We start from the raw sequence: 20,791 nt of genomic DNA, 5'->3' as shown, positions 1-20,791 counted from the left end.
AAAGTAAACAAAAATCTAACACAAACAATACAAAAACCACAGGTAAAAAAAGGAAGGGTTAAGATAGTGAAAAATATCAGGAGGCAATAACATGTGGGATTAAGGGCAGAAAAGGTTGAGAGAGGAATAAGAAGAAAGAAAACCCAAAACATGAAAAGACAAGTTAAGCCAAAAGGATTAAGAGAATTAGAAAAAGAAAGAGGGAATGAACAGTAGGGTTTGTTTTTGTTTAATGGCTTTTGGAATCAAAAGAGTGGACCTCTTTGTCTATTTTCTTTGTGTTTTTATTTGCATCAAAGAGCTTAGCTTTGTGGGTCTTTGTTTGGGCACTCCAACCACCAGTTTCCCCCCATTTTCTATGTTTGCTTAAATTGCATTTTTAGACTCAACTTCATTACCAAGCTTCTTGCTTCATTATTTCTCTTATGTCCTTCGTTACATCCTTTTTACCCCAAACCAAACTATTATTATTATTATTATAAATTTGGTTCTAAGTTAGAATCTAGTTCTTCTAGTTAAATAGAACTTCAAAATTTGATAAAATCTTAAACCATAAATATTAAATTCTAATTTTCTTATAGGAACTAAAATTATAATTTAATTTTTAAAAAATTAAAAAAAAAAGACCCATAAGATAGGGAAGGAAAATATATATATAGCTTTCAAGCATGTGTTTGGTTATTCATGGCCTTCCAAACAAGCCCTTGTGAGTTGAAACCAACCAAAAGAAAATTGGAGCCTCTACAAACCCATTTGATGTCATCTAGTGTTCAATTTGGGCTATGGTTTGGACCACACAAAAGGAGAAATGTCAAATACCATATCAATAAAAGTGATCTTTTTTTGCTATCTTGCCAAAATTGTGGGATTTCTTTTAGTGACACTATTTTTTATTAGAAATTTGTGAAAAAACAAAATGATAAAATAGGCAAACTATTTACATTTGTGTAATAAATTTTTGTCCTTTGATGATTTTTTACAGTAAAGTATAAATAGTTTATACTATTTTATTACATAGTTTTGGTTCTTATCTCCAACGTTAAATTATAATCATCTTGAATTAGCATTTTGGTTCTTATCTCTAACGTTGAATTATAACCATCTTGGATTAGTATTCTTGCTTTGACTCTTGACTATTTGGTATTCTATGCCTAACAAACTAACTTTAAACCATAATTCCATTGGTGGTAATATCATACATTTAAAAAAGAAAACAAACCATAGAATTAAAAAAGTTAGCGGAAATGGATCATAGTCTTTTATTTTATTTTAATTTTCCCTTTTAAGATCATTTTATATTTGTTTTTGAAATTCTTCACTTTGCTTCAAAGTCTTCTTCCTATCTAAAAAAACAATTATAATATCATAATCAAATCAAGATATGTTTAGAATAAAATAATGTCAATCCTAATTTTGTTCACTCTCTCTCAGTCAATTCAAGATATATATATATATATATATGCCCTCTTACTAATAATATATTTTTATTGTTTTAGCTTTTGTAGATCAAATTGTCTCATTAAATCATATGTTAGTATGATAATTAATTTGAATTAGGCCCATTAAAGAGACAAAGAGAATCAATTATTTTTCAACACTTGGAAAGCTTTATTTGGGTTGTAAAGAGACCAAGGAACTTGATGTGATTCTTGGCCTATCTTTTCTTGCATTATCCTATCAAATGCCCTTTTCATTCCTAGCCAATTGATGATTTTTGCCCTAATTATGATCTTGATTTTTGGAAGGAAAACATCTTTGACCAAATAGGGTTTTGTAAAGAAATTTCAATTAATGATGCGTTTAAAAATTAAACCAATTTTAATAAGTGAAATAAATGAGATACTTGTATAAAAAAAAATACTCCATTGGACTAATTAATTGTTTAATAATTATGCGAATCAACCGATGTTAAATTATTTTTCAATTTTAATATAATTTATCGTTTGACTTGAAAATTTCAATTATATATTAATGTTCACATTTGTTCGCATTGACTCGATTGTAAAAATTAATCTTGATACATTAGCCAAAATCGAAGCAAAAACTTATTTTTAGAGACTTCTTCTATTAATTAAATAAATTTGTTTGACTATTGACTATAGCTATGAATAAAGCCTATTTATTTTATTTTCAAGATCACTTGACCTCTTTATTATTATCTCATATTAACAAATGATGTTGCCATTTGCTTTTAAAGAGGCAATTAACCAATTACTACGCTTTATCATTAACAATCCAAAATTTAACTAATGACTAAAAGTTAAATTTTTATTATTTGTATTTTAAAATTTTAACCTCGACTCTTTTTTTCTTTTCTTTTAAATTACCAATTTAGCTCTTTCTTAGATAAAGTATTGAAAGTGAAATTTATGATTAATAGATGGATAATCTTTTTTTTAAAAAAATAAGATATATAATCAAAAAATTAATTAGACATAAAATATAAAATTGAAAACTTTATAACCTATTAAATATTTTTTTTTCAAGTTTTTCAACTCTCTCTAAAATAAAACGTTCTAAAAGAATCAAAATCAGCTTCAACATATTGTAAGTTAATTAATATGAATTAGAGTGGAAGAAGTGACTTTTTTTTTTGTAGTGAATTAGACTTGTAAGTAGGCATTTAGACTCATAATTTATTGTCCTAATTAACAATTTATATATCTATAGCTTTTCCGATCCAAACATTTAGTTTTTCATCCATACATTTGGGTTATGAAAAAATAAACTGTATTATTTTAAATTTAGTAACGTTAGTTGTTTTGGCTATGAAAATTATATCCTTTTAAAAATTAAATAAATATATAAAATCTAACTAACTATAATTTATAATTAGTTAATTAATTAATTAAATTACAATGTTGTTATCCACTCTTACGCTGCTAGTTTGAATGATTAACAAGGTCTTATATGCAATCAAGCCAAGTTTAACATAAAACAAAAATTAGGAGAATAAGTTTTTTTTTTTTTTTTTTTTGAATTTAACAAACAAAGTATTGTCTTAATTTAAAATTTCAAGTTTAAAAGGAAAAACGAACCGGAAAAGGCAAAAACTACATTAAAACAATTAGAAAAATGTTTTTTTCACGCATAATTAATTCTAAATTGTGTGTTTTTAAAATAGAAATAAAATTTGTTTTGAAAATAAAATAAAAATATGAACAAAACAAATAAAATGTACAAATATATATATATATAGAAGACAGAGAAATAATTAGTATATAAGATTTTTTTTTTTAATTCCAAACCTCTCTATATTGATAAATATATATTTTATTTAAAATCATTTTTAAAATTTATATATGGAAAAATTATTATTTGAAATATTAGTTTGTTTAAGACCATATTATTAAGTAATTAGGATTACATGAGAAAAATATAATTTAAATTTTCACAACTAGTATTTTATGGAACAACCAATAATTAATTACAATGCGAAAACGATAATTCAAACATTCTTTTGTTCAAATTAATTTTATTTTAGAGAAGAGGAAGAAACAAAAAAAAGGAAATTTCTACCACGTTACTTTAAAAGTTTATAAAACCCCTCTCATGGGCCATTAGATTGAGAAGTCCTTAGGCCTTTCCCCTTACTTGTGCTTCACTTCATCTTAATATTATCCCCCAGGTTCTATCATAAAATTCAAGTCATTGCTTTCCTTGTCATGTAAATTCATTCATGCTTTCCCATGACTTTAGCCTTTGTATATATAAATATCTTACTATTAAAAGTTTTAGTTGATACTATAGATTTATGGGAAATTTACACAATATTTGAACATTGACGGATATGTTATTGACTTAATATTGTTCCTGCTTTTAAATATTATATCTTAAGAAATTTCAACTTTTAGACTATCGTGCTTATTAATCTATATTATAGAAATCTATATGAAACAAACATCGTATACAATTTTTTTTTGTTAAAAAACTTAATCAAGTGTATTTTTCAATTAAAAAAAATAACAACTAGTTCTATTGGATGATGGTATGATTTTTTATTTTTGACATTTTAAGAAAATATAAAGATCAATATGATATATAATATATAAATTTTTTCTCAAGTTGTGGGTCCTACACTATATTTATATTAGTTATTTAATTGGAAAACATATATAACTCCAATTTAGTTTACAAAATATGCCTTTATTATTGATGTACGTTGAGAATAATGTACGTTGAGAATAATAAAATTTTATTAGTTGAGTTATGTCTAAATTAACTAGGACTATTGTAAACAATTTAATTATAAAATTAGGGGTTAGCAACATTCGATCTTGAAACCCTAAATTATAAAGTTATTTCTTTTAATTTATAATCAAATTAGCTTGACAAATATGGAAGATGTCACTCGTGTTTTAAATCATTTATTTAATAGATTCATATTTTCTAGAAAATGAAGTAAGGAATGTTGATTAAAGAATGAAATGTGTTTTAAAAATAAGAAAAACAACTCTAAAATATAACTTCACTTGCATCATCAGTTATATATTGAAATGTATTTTTGTATTATACGTTTTATAAAGTATATCTGTATTGAAATGTATTTTTGTTTATTTTTTAATTATTCGTTTTTATAAAATTATCGCAATATATTTATATTAAAAATTTACATAAAATTTAGAAATTTAAGAGATTGAATGGAGTTTTATATCTTACAAAAATTTATAGTGTTGGAAAGCACATACTACCTCAATTCATTACACGGTTTACTTATAAATGACCAATAATAAATAAAAGTAATGCTAAAAATTTCCTTTAAAATCTTACAGGTCTTGAAAGCTTTTTAAAGAGTTTGGTTATTTGGTTCGGATGTTGATCGAGTTTTTCATGATTAATCATAATCCTAGACTTGATACAACCATCAAACCATACATACCAACAACATAAAACTTATCATGATCTTTCCCTAATTGCACTGAGTTTCATCACTAATTTCTTTTAGAAGATCTAAAGAGAAAATAAAGCCAAAACTTTATATGTATCCTAATGAGAATATCAAGATTACATAAGATTTCTTTTTCTCTGTGTGGGTCCTATAATATATTTAAATTGATTCTTAGCATAAAAAATTATTTAAATATATTACCCCAACATAGATTTTCAAAATAATGAACTACCTTGTACATTGAATCACACCTGATCTATTATTGTTTTAGTTTTCATTCTCATTTCTTTTATCATAAAATTACATTAATTCTAAAAGTACTATATCATTTAACTCAAATCTATGATAAAATAAAAAAGAGAACTAATATGACAAATACGTGTAATTTGATTATGTTTGAATTGTAATTTGATTCTGGATTTGCATATTGAAAAACAAATAAAGGAAGATATATTTTTAGAAAATAATTTAAATATGTATTGAAAAAGAAAAAGGAAGAGAAAAAAAAAAAATCAAAATTTCCCCTTTTGCTAAAAGATAGAAAAATAACAGATATAGCCTTTGCTGGATGGGAAACTGGAAGAGAAAGAGAATCAGGGTGCCGCAGCTGCACCGTAATTTATGAAAACAACTGGCCACGTCAGCAGGCGGTGGGTCCGAAGGAAGCCGTAGAATTTTCATGACGACGGTCAATGTAAAAGAATTCCTTTTGACCACTTCAAGAGATTTTTTCTTTTTACTCATGTATTAAAGTCGGTTAAGGACGACGTGTCGTTGAAGAAAACTGGATGGTACTTTTGTAAATTAAAAAACCTTCCCAAGTTGGGCCGTCCATCTTCTGGATACGTGGTGGCTTTGGATTCGATGGTGGTGGTGAACGTGTGCTGATGTGGAAAATGTAGGGTCAAAAAATTGGGTGTGAGCAGTGACTTGGAATTGGTCATAGGTGTGAACCACAAGACCCGTGGGTCCGTCATACTTTTTTTTTTTTATGTCTGCATGTGTGCCACGTGGACACACGTGGGAGGCTTTACCACGTGGGACATCACAGAATACCGCGTTTCTTAAATTTTTTAATATCATTATATATTAATTGTAATCATGTTAATCACTAAAATGGAAACTTTGTAATTTACTATAGAAAAAGGGAAATACTAAGGATAAAAGCTAAATTTTTACGGTTCTTTTTTTTTTTTTAAATCACAAATGTTAAAAAATGTTATTGATTTAGATTATTAGAATTTTTTGACACAAAATTGATAAATCAAGCAAAATTATTAGGATATTAGAACAAAACTTCTCGTTTCTATTAACTATTAGTTTATAATTGACAGTCCAACTTCCTAAAATTTAATGCCTTAAGAAAACCTTAAATTGAATGGGTTTCAAATACTCATTATTGCGACCAAAAAATACTCGTTATTATTCAAATCTTTCACACCTATTATACTTTTATTCCTGACGAGGAGTTAAAATTGTTGTTCTTTTGTTGTTGTGTTCACTTTCTCCAACAAGTATTAAGAAATTTTAAAAATTATAACAAATAAAATAAAATAAAATTTACAGCCACCAATAGTTTCCTTCATTTAGACCATTTTCTTCTCGATCTTAAAACTATTTAAATTCAAAATATTTTTTAATAATAATTTTTAAATAAAATTAATTTTAAATAATTAAAAACATGAAGGAGTGATTTTAATAATTTTAAAATCATTTCTTAAACATATGCTTTGAATTTCTAACTAAAAATCAATCTCTCTGTTTCTATTTGAGGATTTATGTGTGTGAACAATTTGTTATATCTTATCTTATTTTAATATGCTACAATTTATTAATTGAGTATAACTAAATATTTATTGTATATGTACTTCTTTTAAAATTGAATATTCAAATTCTTACCCACGCGTATTAATAATTTAGAGTAAGTATTAATTTTTTTTAAAAGAATAGAATTATAAATAAATATATATAGACTAGAATTTTGAAGGTTGGAAAAAAGAAGGAATTGAAACTTGGGATAGAAGTTGTTTTGTATAGGAAAGGAGGAGTAGTGGCGTCGTAAGGGTGACGACGCGCAAACGCAATGGGAAACAACACCAAATGGGTATGCAATGTAATGTATATGCGCCCCCCGCCCCTCCATTTCCCTAAACCCCAAAAAAATCACACAAAGAAAAAGACACCTCCACAGACCACAATTAACCTACCTCTCTCAATTATAATTATTTATTAATTTAATATATATATATATATATATATACCCAAAAAAGAATTAATTAAACACAAAAAAATTCGTTTCCGCGTTAACAGATTATGTCCCCAATCCTCCCAAAAAGAAAAAAAACATGTCATCATTTTATTTTTATTACAAAACCCCCCATCGAATTTATTCTTTATTTTCTTTTTTGCCCCTTTTTCCCTTTTCTTTTCCTTTTTTTTTTTTGCCCTCTTTTTTACGATTTCACACTTGGGTTTTCACACCAACCCATATTAAAAATTTCCCCCCCTTTCATTTTCTTTCTTCTCACGACAATCCCTTTCTTTTTCTTTTTTTTTTTTTCTTTTGAGGTATCTATATAATTTTCTCGAGTTTTTGTTAGTCATGGAAGGCCATCATCATCCTCATCCTCATCCCCATCCCCATCCCCATCCGCATCCCCTTCTTCATCTCCATCAACAGCAACAGATTCAACATCCGCCTCCTCCGCCACCGCATCTCCACCAGAGCCTCGCCGTCGATCAAGCTACCACCGCCACAGCCATCGCCGATAGATTTCCTCAATGGAGTATTCAAGAAACAAAGGAGTTTTTGATGATCAGAGCGGAGTTGGATCAAACCTTCATGGAAACAAAACGAAACAAACTCTTGTGGGAAATTACTGCCTCGAAAATGAAGGAAAAGGGTTTTAATCGCAGCGCTGAACAGTGTAAATGTAAATGGAAAAACCTCGTTACTCGTTACAAGGTAAAATTCACTTCAATTTTTGTCTTTTCTATTTTAGTTTCATAAATGATTAATATTCCATTTCGAAATTAAATTAATTTACGATATAGCTTAGTAGTTAAGACATTGAATAATAACCCTGATAGGAAATATATATATATACACACATATATAGGGTTGTGAAACAATGGAGCCAGAAATTTCAAGGCAGCAATTTCCATTCTACACAGAATTACAAGCAATATTTGGAGCAAGAAGGGAAAGGTTATTATGGGCGGAGGCGGAGAGCGGCGGGAGCGGGTTAAAGAAGAAAATGATGGTATTATCGTCCGATGACGAGGATGAGAACGACGATAGCGATGGCGATGGAGGTGAGACAAAAGTTAGCGGTAGGAAGAGGAAAAAGGTTAAAGGAACGACGATGGGCGGGGCAGAGGGGAGCGGAAAGAGTAGTATGAATGAATTAAAAGAAATATTGGAAGATTTTATGAATCAACAAATGCAAATGGAAGTGCAGTGGAGAGAAGCATTTGAGGCAAGAGAAAAAGAGAGACAAATGAAAGAAATGGAATGGAGAAGAAATATGGAAGCTTTAGAACATGAAAGGATAATGTTGGAAAGAAGATGGAGAGAAAGAGAAGAACAAAGAAGAATGAGAGAAGAAGTTAGGGCTGAGAAAAGAGATGCCTTAATCACAGCTTTGTTAAACAAGCTTAGAAGAGATGATCATATTTAAATTATTAGTATTAATATTAATTTTACTTCTCTCTCTTTCTTTCTCTTTTTAAATCTTATTCTTTTATGCTTCTTCAAGAGAGCAGCTTTGGTTTTGGCCTCTCTAACCTATTCTCATAGTTTCATATATTTTCATAGTTCTTTTATGAAAGTTTTTATTGATTTTATTTCTAGCCCTCACCAACAATCTCTTATATCATCAATCTCATACAATTTTCATATAGTGTTATTGGGGTTTGACTGATTTGATTCTTCTTTTTTCTTTGCTTGTGATAATCAATCAAAGTTCTTCTTTTTGGACTATACATTGATTATAAGCAATCAAACCCTACCATATAATTATATATTGTGTAAAGTTTAAGTCTTTCTTTTAGATTATTGAAATATGTATGTATTGTTTGATTGTTGATATGATGCTTAATTCCATAGAGAGTGTTTATTATATTATTGCATGTAGAATTATATTTAAGGTGTAAATACGCCTAAAATCTATAACTATAATAGTTATGGTTTAACTTGGTGTTATGTGATTTATATTCTACATGTACTCATAATGTTCACAACTATATAGTTTCAATTCAGATATATGGATTCATGTATTTATTAAGTGTGTAAAGTGTATTGACTTGAAACCTAGTTTTTAGGTTTTGATGGTATCTAAGGGGTTTAGGAAATGATTCTCCTTTGGATTTTGGACCACACACATTCATATAGTAGCACTTGTGAGTGATTCATGAGTTATATGCTTTGTTTTTAGAATAAATTAATTTACTAACTTGTATTATTCAAAGGAGTTTTTGTTATTGTCTAATTTTCTTGGTAATTAGCACATTAAAGGCTTGTAAGAGGCATACAATAATGGTGAACTTTCCTTATCATTCATAGCTCTAGATTAAAGTTTAGCCTTTAAACAACGGTATGATGATGTATTGATGTGGGAGAATAATTAGATAATTATTGTAGTTTATAGTTGCTAAATAATATTAGTTTTTGTGAGAGTTGTAAGATGACTTTAGAAGTTGATATGTTCTTAACTATAGGAGGTGAAGTTGGCCTAACTTTAAATCTGTAGTTATTTTAATTTACTTTTGTGTATTTAAAGATTATCATATAACGTACGTATGTGTGTGTTTATAATATTAATATTAAAGGAAAATATTTAATTAATAATTTATTTGTATATTTGTGTGAATGATGTGTTGAATATATAGAAAATCCAAAAGGATGTCTCTTCTAAATGATTACTTTATTTCCAATCTTTGAAGTAATGGGCATTTTTTTTCAATATTGTTGCGTGACAAAATTGCATATTTGTGTATTTTGTGGAAGCAAATGGATACCAAATTTCTTGATGGAATGGTTCGAAATTAGAAATAATATATTAGGGTAGATAGGGGATGATGAGCTAGGTTTGTTAATTTTCAATTTAATCTTGATCCATTATTAATTATAATAATTGATTAATTGGTTCGATTAGAGAAGAAAAGAAAAAGAAAAAGAATGAAAAATATGATTTGCTTGTAGGGGAAGAAATGAACATAGAAAGATGTGATGATTATCCTCCAGAAGTTTCTTACAAAATTATGAATTATGATATACATAGAGGTTGGTTAGAGATATCAAATTGGGGGAAACCGTGTTTGAGAAATGGCACAGTAACTTCACTTCCCATTTTAATATTTCACCGACAATCTATGTTGTGCCTTACACCTCCTCCTACGTTCTTTTTAATGGGATGTTCATTTTTTTCTTTAGGTACGCAGAGATTGAATCTATCGACTCTTAAATAGATGTAATGTAAACAACACTAAATCAGTCGAAATTTAAAAGTTGATTTGTGTTTTAGTTTTTTTTTCTTTCTTTTTTTATAATTTATAAATACTGAAAAAATTATAAAAGTAATAAATTTGACAAAATTATGTTTCTATTAGTGTATTGATTTTACCATAAAATATATTTCTATTTGATATTCATTAATATAATTTTAAATTTTGTTATAATTTATAAATACTTTAATTTATTTTATTATTTTAAAAAATGATTCTAAATATTATATAGCTGATTTTAAAATATTTGGTCAAATATTATACCTTTTGATAATTTTTTTTAAATATTTATTTGATAATCATTTTTGAATAATTAAATTACAAAATTAATGGTAATACATTAAAGGTGGCGCTTTTTCCGGTCATCTCGTACTATAGGTGTTAAAGTTTGTAAACTAAATTACAAAATCAAAATTATATAGACTAAAATTATTAATTCAACAATTAAAAGTAGTTTTTAACTTTAAAATACACTATTTTCTATTAGATATGTGTTAATGTCATGCTATGTATATATAAAAAGAAAATAATTCTACACTTCAATGCCTTTTTTTTTTTCTTTAGTGATAATTCAACTATCAAATTGACGTAAATATAAATATAAAAGATAGATTGTTTATTGTTAGATTCTCGATTTTGTTTTCACATGAATACTTTTAAACTTTCAATTTCATACGAAATAGATTCTATTTATTTAACATTTTTCAGAATTTACAATACAAAAGGTTAATTATAATCTTAATATCCAATTTTTATTCGCAAATAAAATCAATATTTGGAGATCAGAATAATCAAATAATTTAAAAAGCTAGAGATGGTTGTAGATACGATAAAGTTAGGCCTAATTTTGCGATCTATTTCTTTATAAAAGAATCTAAAGACGAATTGTGATAACGATAGAAGTGAAAGAGAGAAAAAATAGAAGAGTATATTCAATGTGGAAACACACACTTTTGTAAGAAAAATAGAACAAAAAAGGACAAACAAAATTATTGTTATCAGATAGAAGAATTCACATTTTCTATCTTATATAAATATGTTGTTGCATATCATTTCATATTTTCTGTCATTTATATATTTGTCAAAAGGCAAAAAATAATTCAATCAACATACAAAATCAATTCTATTAAAACTCCAATGTGATCCTTTTCATGGGTTCTTCAGCTCCTCCGTAGATCTCCATCAACCTCCTAAAGCAAGGTATCTATCGATTGGATGTGCGTTTCATTAGCTTTAGTCGACGGCCATCTCAATATAATTAATGTATTTAACTATACGTTTAGATAATATATGCCATACCCATTTGAGATAATTTATGGTTAATATATTTTTCTTCATGAAAATTATATTTTTAATAAACAGAAAGCTTCCATAGATTGGGTGAAGACTCAAGAAATTATGTACTATATATAACAATAACAATAATAATATACAGAATCTCATCAGTCCCCAAAAATCTTGTCGATTAGAGTATTTGAGTTTCACATGGTATGATTATTCATTGTGTTAATTAATTAAAAAGCAAGCCTCATTTTATTTTAATCAAGGTTTAATTTGGTTGGCATTTACAACAGCTACATTCTCTTCCCTTTATTCTCGCCCCATCACTTCAATTTCAGCTCTAATAAAGCTGTGCAATTAAGATTAACTCAAATTCTATAGTTTAATACATTATTCATTTCTTATATATTTTTTTAATTTCTCTTAGTCAACGTCTAATTAATTTACATTTGAATGATAGCTATATAAATATTAAAAGAAAAAAAAAACTAATTAGATAATATGAGTATTATTTAATTTATTGATAACGATTCATGTTATTTTGTGGATATTCTATATGTTCATTATGCATTAGTTAACTTCACTAAAAAGTCAAAAGAATGGAATTCTACCCTCATACTAAAAAGAGAAAAAGATGATAATAAATAAAACCTATTTGTCAAATTGTAGAAATAGAAAACAATGAAATTACCGAAGTGTCCTTTGTATAAAATAAGGCTTCTTCTTCGATCTTTCCTTCTAAGCCAAAATCATAGAGAAACACCACAAATACAAATAGATGTGTTTGTGTTCATATGTGCTAGGGGTGAAATCGGGTTGGGTTGTGAGACATTTTCAATCCAACCCAACCTATATTTTCTGGTTATTGGAGTTGACAGTCGAAATAACCTTGAATTTAGTTTCTAACCTTACCTGTAAAATATGAGTTGGGTTGGGTTGAATTGTCGGATTGTATAATTTTTTTTTCTTTTAGTTTCTAATGGTTCTAAAAGTTCAAAATTGTTACATATAAATTTCAAACGTACATAATTTAAAGTTTATATAACTAATTTGTTATATATATATATATATTGTATTAATCGGGTTGGGTTGGATTGAACCAAAATTTTCAACTCTCCAACTCTCCAACCCGAGACCCAACCCAACCCAAAAAAATCAAAATTTCTAACCTAATCCAAACCATAATCTTATCTAACCCAACCATGATAAAATGGATTGGATAATTCACGTTATTCGGATTCAACCTATATTCTTACCCCCTAATAAGTGCAATCAAAATAAAAAAATTAAAGGTAGAATCACATGTTAGAGATAAAATAAAAATTTATTATCGACGTTGTGCATTTATAATTTGTAACGTTTTTTTATTTTTATTTATTTTAAGATAGGTACTAATAACATTATTTTAAGTTATACATTTGACTAAAATTTGATGAAATGTTATATGAACACATTTAGTTTATATACATTATGGCCTTATATAATTAAGAACCGGCAAAAGTAGTTTAGTTTTATACTTATTTCAAATCTCTATAAACATTCAACAGTCAAAACCAATATAATTATTTGTTTGAAAATGAAACATTTAGATTGAAGAAGATGAAAATAACAACAATAGTAATCAATAAGCTACAAAATCTCTATATTTAGATTTATGGATTATATGATATGATATGATATGAATTGTATAGAGTGGGGTTAGGATTGTAAATGTGAACCAGCTTTAGTGGGTCCCTACTTGATTAATTTGTACAACTATTGCTGACTTTTTATTCTTTTTCTTTTTCCATTTTTTCAAATCCAATTGTCAACATTATTACAACGGTCTATTGTTTGGACCAATATTCTTCCATTTCTTCTATTATAAAATCATAGAATAAGATTTACTCACATTAATTTATTAAATTTGTACTACTCAATATCATATTAAATTTGTATCACTCACATGATGTCAAGAACAAAATTAGTCTATCATATCATTTATCACTTTTGCTCGTAATCAATTATACTCATACACTAATAAGGTCTCAAATCTTGTAACGTTTTGATACTTACAATAATTTTTACTATAAAAGAAACAATGCCTTCTTTATGATTATTTTCAATTTTTTTTTGTATGAACTGTAATTATTTTTCTGATAAAAGCTCAATTCATCAAAATCATTACTTTTTACCATGTTCTGTCATCAATGTACAGTTAATAATAAAAATCCAAAACATGAGTCAATATCATTTTTTCTATGTGTTGAAAATAAGTGAATATGATTCAATTAAAACTACAAACTACTAATGGTGTAAATTAAAATCATTATCTTCAAGGTATCAATTTATTCCTTTAATTACTGTCTACTTTGATAAACAAACAATTAAATTCTAAACTTTTTCCAACAAATCAATTAAAATTCTTAATTTAGATACCTCTAGAAATGTGAAGAAGCTTACATATACGTATAATAATAGTAAGAATTATTGATGCATTGAAAATTCTAAAATCTTGAACCACTTATGTCAACATAGGAGTTTAAATTGAAACAACCATAGGCTTCACACAAACAATCTTTTCTGTACAAAATCTAAAAGAGTAGTGCACAAATAAATTGATAAGAATATGAAAGTTATGATTGAAATTTGTACATGGTAATTTTCTTAAGTTTTTTACTGGTACAACTCAAAAGTATAGAACAAAGAGGGGAGAACTAATTAACATCATGTCCAAGTAACAATGACATTTTTCACAGTTCATGAAGCAAAGTAGAAACATCATTCATTCAATAAATGGTGACAACGTCATGCAACCCCCCTAGCAGGCAGGTAAAGTTATCAAGCTGGATCAAGATGGAGATGTAATATTAGGGAGGGGTGGGTGTTCAATGAAACCTACAACCGGACCAACCCTACCCAAACTTTAGGAATTTGAGTTCGAATTAAATTTGGACCGTAGTGCTAACAAGGCCCATGGCTCAATTCGGTGGCAATTTGGGCCTTGCAAACAATGGAGGAAGAGTGTAGGGAATTACCACGTAAATGCTGCGAATATACCATTACATTCAAAATACTTAAATATATAGTATTTTTTTAAGAAAAAGTTTGTCACAGTTCCTAAAGTTCATTATTATTTATAAAATTACCACTAATTATGATTACCTATCCAAATATTCTTTGCAAGGTGAATTTTATTTTAAATAATAAGACATTGGAAAACATGAAACTTCAATAAAGAAAAAAAAAGGAACATGAAAAATTATACAACGTACACAAAATAATTTTCTCTTGATCCCGATTACGATAACATTTTTTCAAAAGTTTTATGCCACATACAATTGTACTCTTTAATCCCATTCTTAAATTTGATAGTTTTATTCGATTTTAGTACATTCAATCTTAAAATGTTTTTGAGATGATTTGTTCATATAATTTCCACACAAATTATATTTCATAACATTCAATATTCAATTAAAAAAAATATGCATGTTGCACACTGTTTATTTATTTATTTATTTCTATCAATTATGACAATTACTAGTTATTTAGAGACACCTCCATCTCAATTCCATCTCTTTCACACATTCTCTAATGAAATTAGGCATTAGTCTACAACCTTTCATACGAAGTTTTAAAAAGTAAGTAAGTAGTAGACATTAATTTTCCAACAAAGGACTCAATCAAATACAACATGATTCACAATAAAGTTAAAATTAGGTAGAAATGATAATCACTTTATAAGACTTGTAACATTAGGTGGGTCCAAAATTTTCTTAATTCATTAAATTAACATAAACCCATACTCTGAATTGTTGACTTAAGTCAACTATACATCTGTCCTAAATACCTTTTCTACAATTTTCCCCCTAGGTTTAGATATATTACCTCAAAAGGAGACCTCTATTGAGCTAATGTACAGATTAAGATGTTCTTTTTTTGTCTTTATTAAGGAGTTGCATCTCAATAATATAGCCTACAAGTATGCAAACTCATTTAGAGTGTGAACTAACAGTGCATCGACGACATGTCGTTCAATCTCCATGCATATTTCTTCCAACGCTTCAGATTCATCCACATTCTTAATCTCAGCCGTCCATTTTGCCTCTCTTATGTCTTCTTCTGCCAATCTGCATATCCTTTCCACCAATTCTCCATAATCGTAAACTCTGTTCTTCCCACCAATTTGCCTCTCATCTGTAGAAATCCACAATTACAAAAATTTACATTTTGAAAATGAGATTTAAATCAGTTTTAAGATAGTTTACTAAAATCAAAATTGAATTGAACCTGAGAAATCGATTCTGCCGACATCAAGAACCGAAACTGGACTGGAATTTTCCGAGTCGGGTTCGACGTCGGGTTTCCGTTCGACGTGTCGAACATTCTTCTTCTTTTTCTTGTTGAGCTCTGTTCTAATGGCGGCTTCCTTTTGCTTTGTGGGTTTCTTCTGAATAACAGAACTCTCATTTCTAGGGACATTCTGTTTGCATTTGTGTTTACATGAAGGTAAAACAGAGAATGAATCTTTACCCATGCTGCATTTTTTACTCTCAGTGAAGTTTTTTCTGTTTACCCTTCTTGGCTCATCTTTAAGCTTCGAAATCTTCATTTCATTCCTCCCGTTTTCCTTCTTCTTCTTCTTCTTCTTATTCAAATCATTACTACTCTGTTTCCCTTCGTCAAAACGCTGCGTTTCGGGTTTCTTCGAATTGGATTCAATCCCATAACCATCGAAATAATCCTTAGTGTATAGAACAAAGTAATCATTGTGTGGGACCTCACGGAAGGAAGCGGAGGTTCGGATTCGGCGGTGGTGGGATTGGTTGGAGTCGAAATCAAGCAAATAATCAGCGAAATTCACGGACTTGCTCCGCGAGACTGCACCTGGTCTGGCTCGGTGGTTCGGGACCCAATTGGCGTCTGGAAGCGAACTCAAGCCCATCAGTCGAGCCACCACGCCGGGCGTGGACTCGGCCGATTGAGCCACGAGTTTAGCCTCTGTCTTTGGTATATCAAATTGTGAATCGTTTAGAGCTTCAGATGGGTGAGTGGGAAGGTTGCCGGTGCAAAGAAGGCGCCTCAGGATGCCGGAAAAGCAGCAGGAATTGGGGTGGGCGGAGTTGGGCATTGTTAGAAATGAGAGGAGAATGAGAAGAGTAGGGTTGGTAGATAGAGAGAATATAGAGAGGATTGTAAGAGGTGGTTTTAGGCTTATAGTGGTTGAATTCACACCAGAGAAATAAAAAGGGTAAAAAGGAATTGTAAAGGTAGTGGCAGTGGCAAATGGCAATGACTGACAAACCCTATCAGCTAATACAAACACTATACAATAAAGCTAATTATGAGCTTAAGACAAACTTAGCTTTCATGGCTTTTGTCTCTATCTTTCATAACCTCTTTCTACAGTGAAGAGTAAAGGAAAAGAAAAAAGGAAAACCAATTTACCATTCTCATTTCTCCCATTATCTTTCATCTCAACTGTTTTTTCTTCTAAATTGGAAATCAACCACGTACAGAACCATGAATTGATTGTCATAGTTCCTAAGTTGTGATACAATATTAATATAAATTATAATAACTATAGAGATCAACTATTATAATTAAAGTTTTATTATAATTAAAGTTTCAAACATGAACTAAGGTATACCTAGTTAGAGACTAACTATTATAATAAAATTTTCAAATATGAAGTGAATTAAAATAATTTGGACAAATATCGACATTTTATATCTTTACCTACATAGTCATGTATTGTCATTCAACTTAAATTTTTTCAATACTTAAAATCAGGATCGAAAATCTATGTAGAATAATGGAAATTGAGCATGAGTCGTTGCTTTCATACGGTTTACTTTATTCCATTGGATTGGATGTTTCTCATGAAATTAATTAACGTTTGTTTAGTCCCACTTTGATATATTTTTCGCACCACATGCCGTAGTTGTTGACTTCATTGCATTCTGTCTGAAGACTCGGGCAGAATTTTGTTTGACCTGCCGACTTTGTTGACTCCCCGCCTCCCATCATTGGGCCTTTTCTCATTTAGAGCTTTGGGCCTACCGAAACGTTGGGCCTTTTGTTTCCTTCAAGCCCACTTACTACTGGGCCTACGGCCATTCGCCCATTTGTATTACAACTAGTCCTACTTATTTTTTTATGACGATTTTACCCTTCCATTGCCTTCATATTTTCGTTTGTTAGATTTGCGTTTCCTCCCATATACATTTCGCCTTCTTCTCTCTTGGACTTCGAATCTCATTATCGAGAGCGTTGCGTCGTTGATTCCGATGGATCGAACTCAGATGGTTCTGTTAGGGCTGCCGATCCTTTTGCTTTTTACTGATATTGTGAATCTTTTTACTCCTCCGCCTCCGAAACCTGCTGCGAATCATCCTCCACCTCGGGTTCACTACCAGCCTAAATCTCAACCAGTCATCCAGGAACCGCCCGAATTTCCTACCGAGGTGAATGATTTCGTGTTTCATTGGATAGATTTTGATTTTTGATACTGTTTTTGTCAGAAACTAACTTAATTTGTTGTCTCGTTTTGGAGTACAGAAACGGAGCGTGATCGGAGGAATTGGCCAGGGCAGCGTTATTAATATCAACTTCTGTGTTTCTTGTTCGTACAGGTAGGTAGTTCATCGTTTTTATTATTAATTTTTGTGTTTATCTGTCTCATTTTTCGCGGGAAGTGAGTGAATCGTCCTGTGTTTTTTATGTTTCTTGCATCTCTCATCGACTCTGATTACGCATGAAATTGCGGTAAACTTGGAGTTAAGGAAAGCTTGATTTCCTTGTTTTGTTTTTTCTCCTTAGCACATGTTACTTGGATTGACTTAATTTTCTTGATTGAACGAACATTTCAATCTCTCTCTCTCTAATGGCTGTAGAGAGTCTCTATGACGAAAATTAGGTTGTAGTCGTAATCTTTGCTGCTGCTGTTCTTCCTTCGATTTTGTTGCTTTTGTTCTTTGTTATTTTTCCCCTACAGAGCATGTCTCTTGTTATTTTGAACTGACTTCGGTGATTGAACAAATGTTTCGGTTTCTCTGCTCTTTAGTAGCTGTTTTTAATTTTTATTCGTAGAACATTACTCTCCAGTCTCCAGACGTTGTTGAGAGTCATTATGATGAACAATCGGTCGTACTTTGGAATTTTTCTTCTTGTTGTTTCTTTTTAACTTGTTCGATTGAACGAGCCTTTTGATTTCTCTACTTTATACATATACTGGTTGCTTCGAGTCATTATGATGAAAAAATCAGTAATACTTTGAAATCTTGACTGTGGTCTTTTATTTCTAACTTTGATTAGCATAGATTTATTTTATTGCCGTAACATCCTCGCTGAATTAATATTAAATTTCTCCACTCTTTCGTGGTCGTTGAGACTCATTATAGTGAAAAACTTGTTGTACTTTTCTTCATCGACGCTGTTCCTCGGTGAATGTGTCTTTTCTTGCTAAGACATGAGCCTTGAAAAACATAGTTTGAAAACCTCAATTCAGAAACAATCACTCAATTAGTGCATGGAAATCCGTTTTTCTATGTTAGGTTATCTTGTTTGGAGAAAGATATAGAAATGGAAGTTTTACTTGACCTTCGCTGTTTGAGAATGAAGTGGACCAATAGATTATTAAGTTTCACAAGGCTAATTAGAATTGAATTTACCTCATTTTTTGTTGTTATTACACACGATAGTATAAGAAAAGATTTCACACGTGATTCCAAGTGGACCAATAGATTAAGCCAATGTTCTTCATGGAGCATATATTATACCTTCCCTTAATTGAGTCAAATAAATATCTGATTGGCACTAAGTACGAGTGTTGGTTATCATGTAAAGTCTACAGGAAGATATAGTCATATTTATCTTTCAGTCTGTTTACTTTAATATTTGATCAAGAGGTTTTTTCTCCTACAAATAGGTAACATTTAGAAGCTGTGGCATGTATTTTATCTATTTTCTGGGGTTCTCTCTTTAAAATGTAGATGATATGAACTGTAATGTTATCTCAATCTGTGGAAATGCTTGGTGTGAAATTATTTTTTACACTTCTTGTGGCAGAAGCACTGCAATAACCATGAAAAATATGCTGGAGTCGTCTTTTCCTGGAGTTGAAGTTATTTTGGCCAATTATCCGCCACCACTCCCAAAGCGCCTTCTTAGTAAAGTAGTTCCCGCTGTTCAATTTGGAATTATTGGAATAATAATGGCGGGGGAACATATTTTTCCAAGGCTTGGGATGGTTCCACCACCTTGGTACTATTCCTTGCGTGCAAATAGGTTTGGAAGCATTGCAAGCACTTGGCTGTTTGGAAATTTTATCCAGTCGTTCTTACAAAGTTCCGGAGCCTTTGAAGTATATTGCAACGGTGAAATGGTAAGATTCTTTTGTAAGTCCACTCTGTTTTATTCTTTTTTTCTTGGTAAGATATCTGTACTGACTATCCATTTTCTGAAGGTCTTTTCTAAGTTGAAGGAGCAAAGGTTTCCCGGTGAGATTGAGTTGAGAGATCTAATTGGAAGGAAACTTTCCGGGTTGAGATTTGTTGACAATTCGGGAGGAGTTTGGTCATAGGTATGTGATTTCTTGTGATCATTGCCATCAAATTAGCAACTGTTGAAGTCTTGTAGTCTAGATAAATCTAATCCAAGTTCATAAAAGCCAAGGGAGGAGGAGCTCGTCTTTAAGAGATTTTCAATTTGAATATGCCTCTTAGTTATATACCAAACGTTACTCCCTACTACCTTTTTCTTACGAAATTGAAACCCTTAAAATTTCAACTTCATCCCACTGAAAAGGAAATTTCTAATTCTTCTGTTGGTTTCATTTCCCAGTAAATCTTTGATATCATTTTGAATGCATTTGTCCAAAATATATAAAGAAACAGTCTATTACCATGGTAGGGTAGGTTTTATGTTGGTTGTAAGAAGCAAATACAGTAAATGATCAAGAAGATGTTTGAGAAATGGTTTTGATAGCAATATTTTTTTTTAAAAGTTGACATTTTCATTCAGAAACATTCTCTTACTAGGTATTCATAGAGTTTTTTCTTTAAGTGGACGAGTCTAAGGAGCAATGAACTCCTAGGTCCATTGGAGTTGATAAGGAATCGATATTTTTTACTTGTG

The 20,791-nt window shown here is 29.7% G+C and overlaps 3 protein-coding genes across 3 annotated transcripts; 2 read left to right on the top strand and 1 right to left on the bottom strand.

Annotated features, from left to right (window-relative positions):
* The first annotated feature begins 7,409 nt into the window (after positions 1 to 7,409).
* LOC101211490 (trihelix transcription factor GT-3b) lies at positions 7,410 to 8,751 on the top strand. Its single transcript, XM_004137667.3, has 2 exons — positions 7,410 to 7,853; positions 8,008 to 8,751. The coding sequence occupies exons 1-2, from the start codon at positions 7,491 to 7,493 to the stop codon at positions 8,566 to 8,568; spliced, it is 924 nt and encodes a 307-aa protein (XP_004137715.2). The 5' UTR covers positions 7,410 to 7,490; the 3' UTR covers positions 8,569 to 8,751.
* A 6,618-nt stretch (positions 8,752 to 15,369) lies between these two features.
* On the bottom strand, positions 15,370 to 16,909 carry LOC101211240. Its single transcript, XM_004137666.3, has 2 exons — positions 15,944 to 16,909; positions 15,370 to 15,850 (listed from the first exon to the last, which is right to left on the bottom strand). The coding sequence occupies exons 1-2, from the start codon at positions 16,782 to 16,784 to the stop codon at positions 15,630 to 15,632; spliced, it is 1,062 nt and encodes a 353-aa protein (XP_004137714.1). The 5' UTR covers positions 16,785 to 16,909; the 3' UTR covers positions 15,370 to 15,629.
* A 943-nt stretch (positions 16,910 to 17,852) lies between these two features.
* LOC101210990 (selT-like protein) lies at positions 17,853 to 20,629 on the top strand. The gene is made up of 4 exons (XM_004137665.3): positions 17,853 to 18,120; positions 18,215 to 18,288; positions 19,724 to 20,039; positions 20,121 to 20,629. Exons 1-4 carry the CDS (start codon positions 17,944 to 17,946, stop codon positions 20,235 to 20,237), a joined length of 684 nt encoding a protein of 227 aa, XP_004137713.1. The 5' UTR covers positions 17,853 to 17,943; the 3' UTR covers positions 20,238 to 20,629.
* The last annotated feature ends 162 nt before the right edge of the window (positions 20,630 to 20,791 follow it).

The sequence above is a fragment of the Cucumis sativus genome, chromosome 3 (genome assembly GCF_000004075.3).
Source record: "Cucumis sativus cultivar 9930 chromosome 3, Cucumber_9930_V3, whole genome shotgun sequence".
Classification (NCBI taxonomy): Eukaryota; Viridiplantae; Streptophyta; class Magnoliopsida; order Cucurbitales; family Cucurbitaceae; genus Cucumis; species Cucumis sativus.
Note: the sequence above shows the minus strand (reverse complement) of the source record. Positions and strands in the feature narration are given on the sequence as shown.

What these genes read in the sequence shown, in the direction of transcription:
- LOC101210990 (XM_004137665.3), top strand. Translation starts at nt 17,944, where the DNA reads ATGGATCGAACTCAGATGGTTCTGTTAGGGCTGCCGATCCTTTTGCTT. An exon ending in CGCCCGAATTTCCTACCGAG is followed by an intron (nt 18,121 to 18,214) that starts GTGAATGATTTC and finishes TTTGGAGTACAG; the next exon opens with AAACGGAGCGTGATCGGAGG. An exon ending in TGTGTTTCTTGTTCGTACAG is followed by an intron (nt 18,289 to 19,723) that starts GTAGGTAGTTCA and finishes TTCTTGTGGCAG; the next exon opens with AAGCACTGCAATAACCATGA.
- LOC101211240 (XM_004137666.3), bottom strand. Translation starts at nt 16,784, where the DNA reads ATGCCCAACTCCGCCCACCCCAATTCCTGCTGCTTTTCCGGCATCCTG. An exon ending in CGGCAGAATCGATTTCTCAG is followed by an intron (nt 15,851 to 15,943) that starts GTTCAATTCAAT and finishes GGATTTCTACAG; the next exon opens with ATGAGAGGCAAATTGGTGGG.
- LOC101211490 (XM_004137667.3), top strand. Translation starts at nt 7,491, where the DNA reads ATGGAAGGCCATCATCATCCTCATCCTCATCCCCATCCCCATCCCCAT. An exon ending in ACCTCGTTACTCGTTACAAG is followed by an intron (nt 7,854 to 8,007) that starts GTAAAATTCACT and finishes ACACATATATAG; the next exon opens with GGTTGTGAAACAATGGAGCC.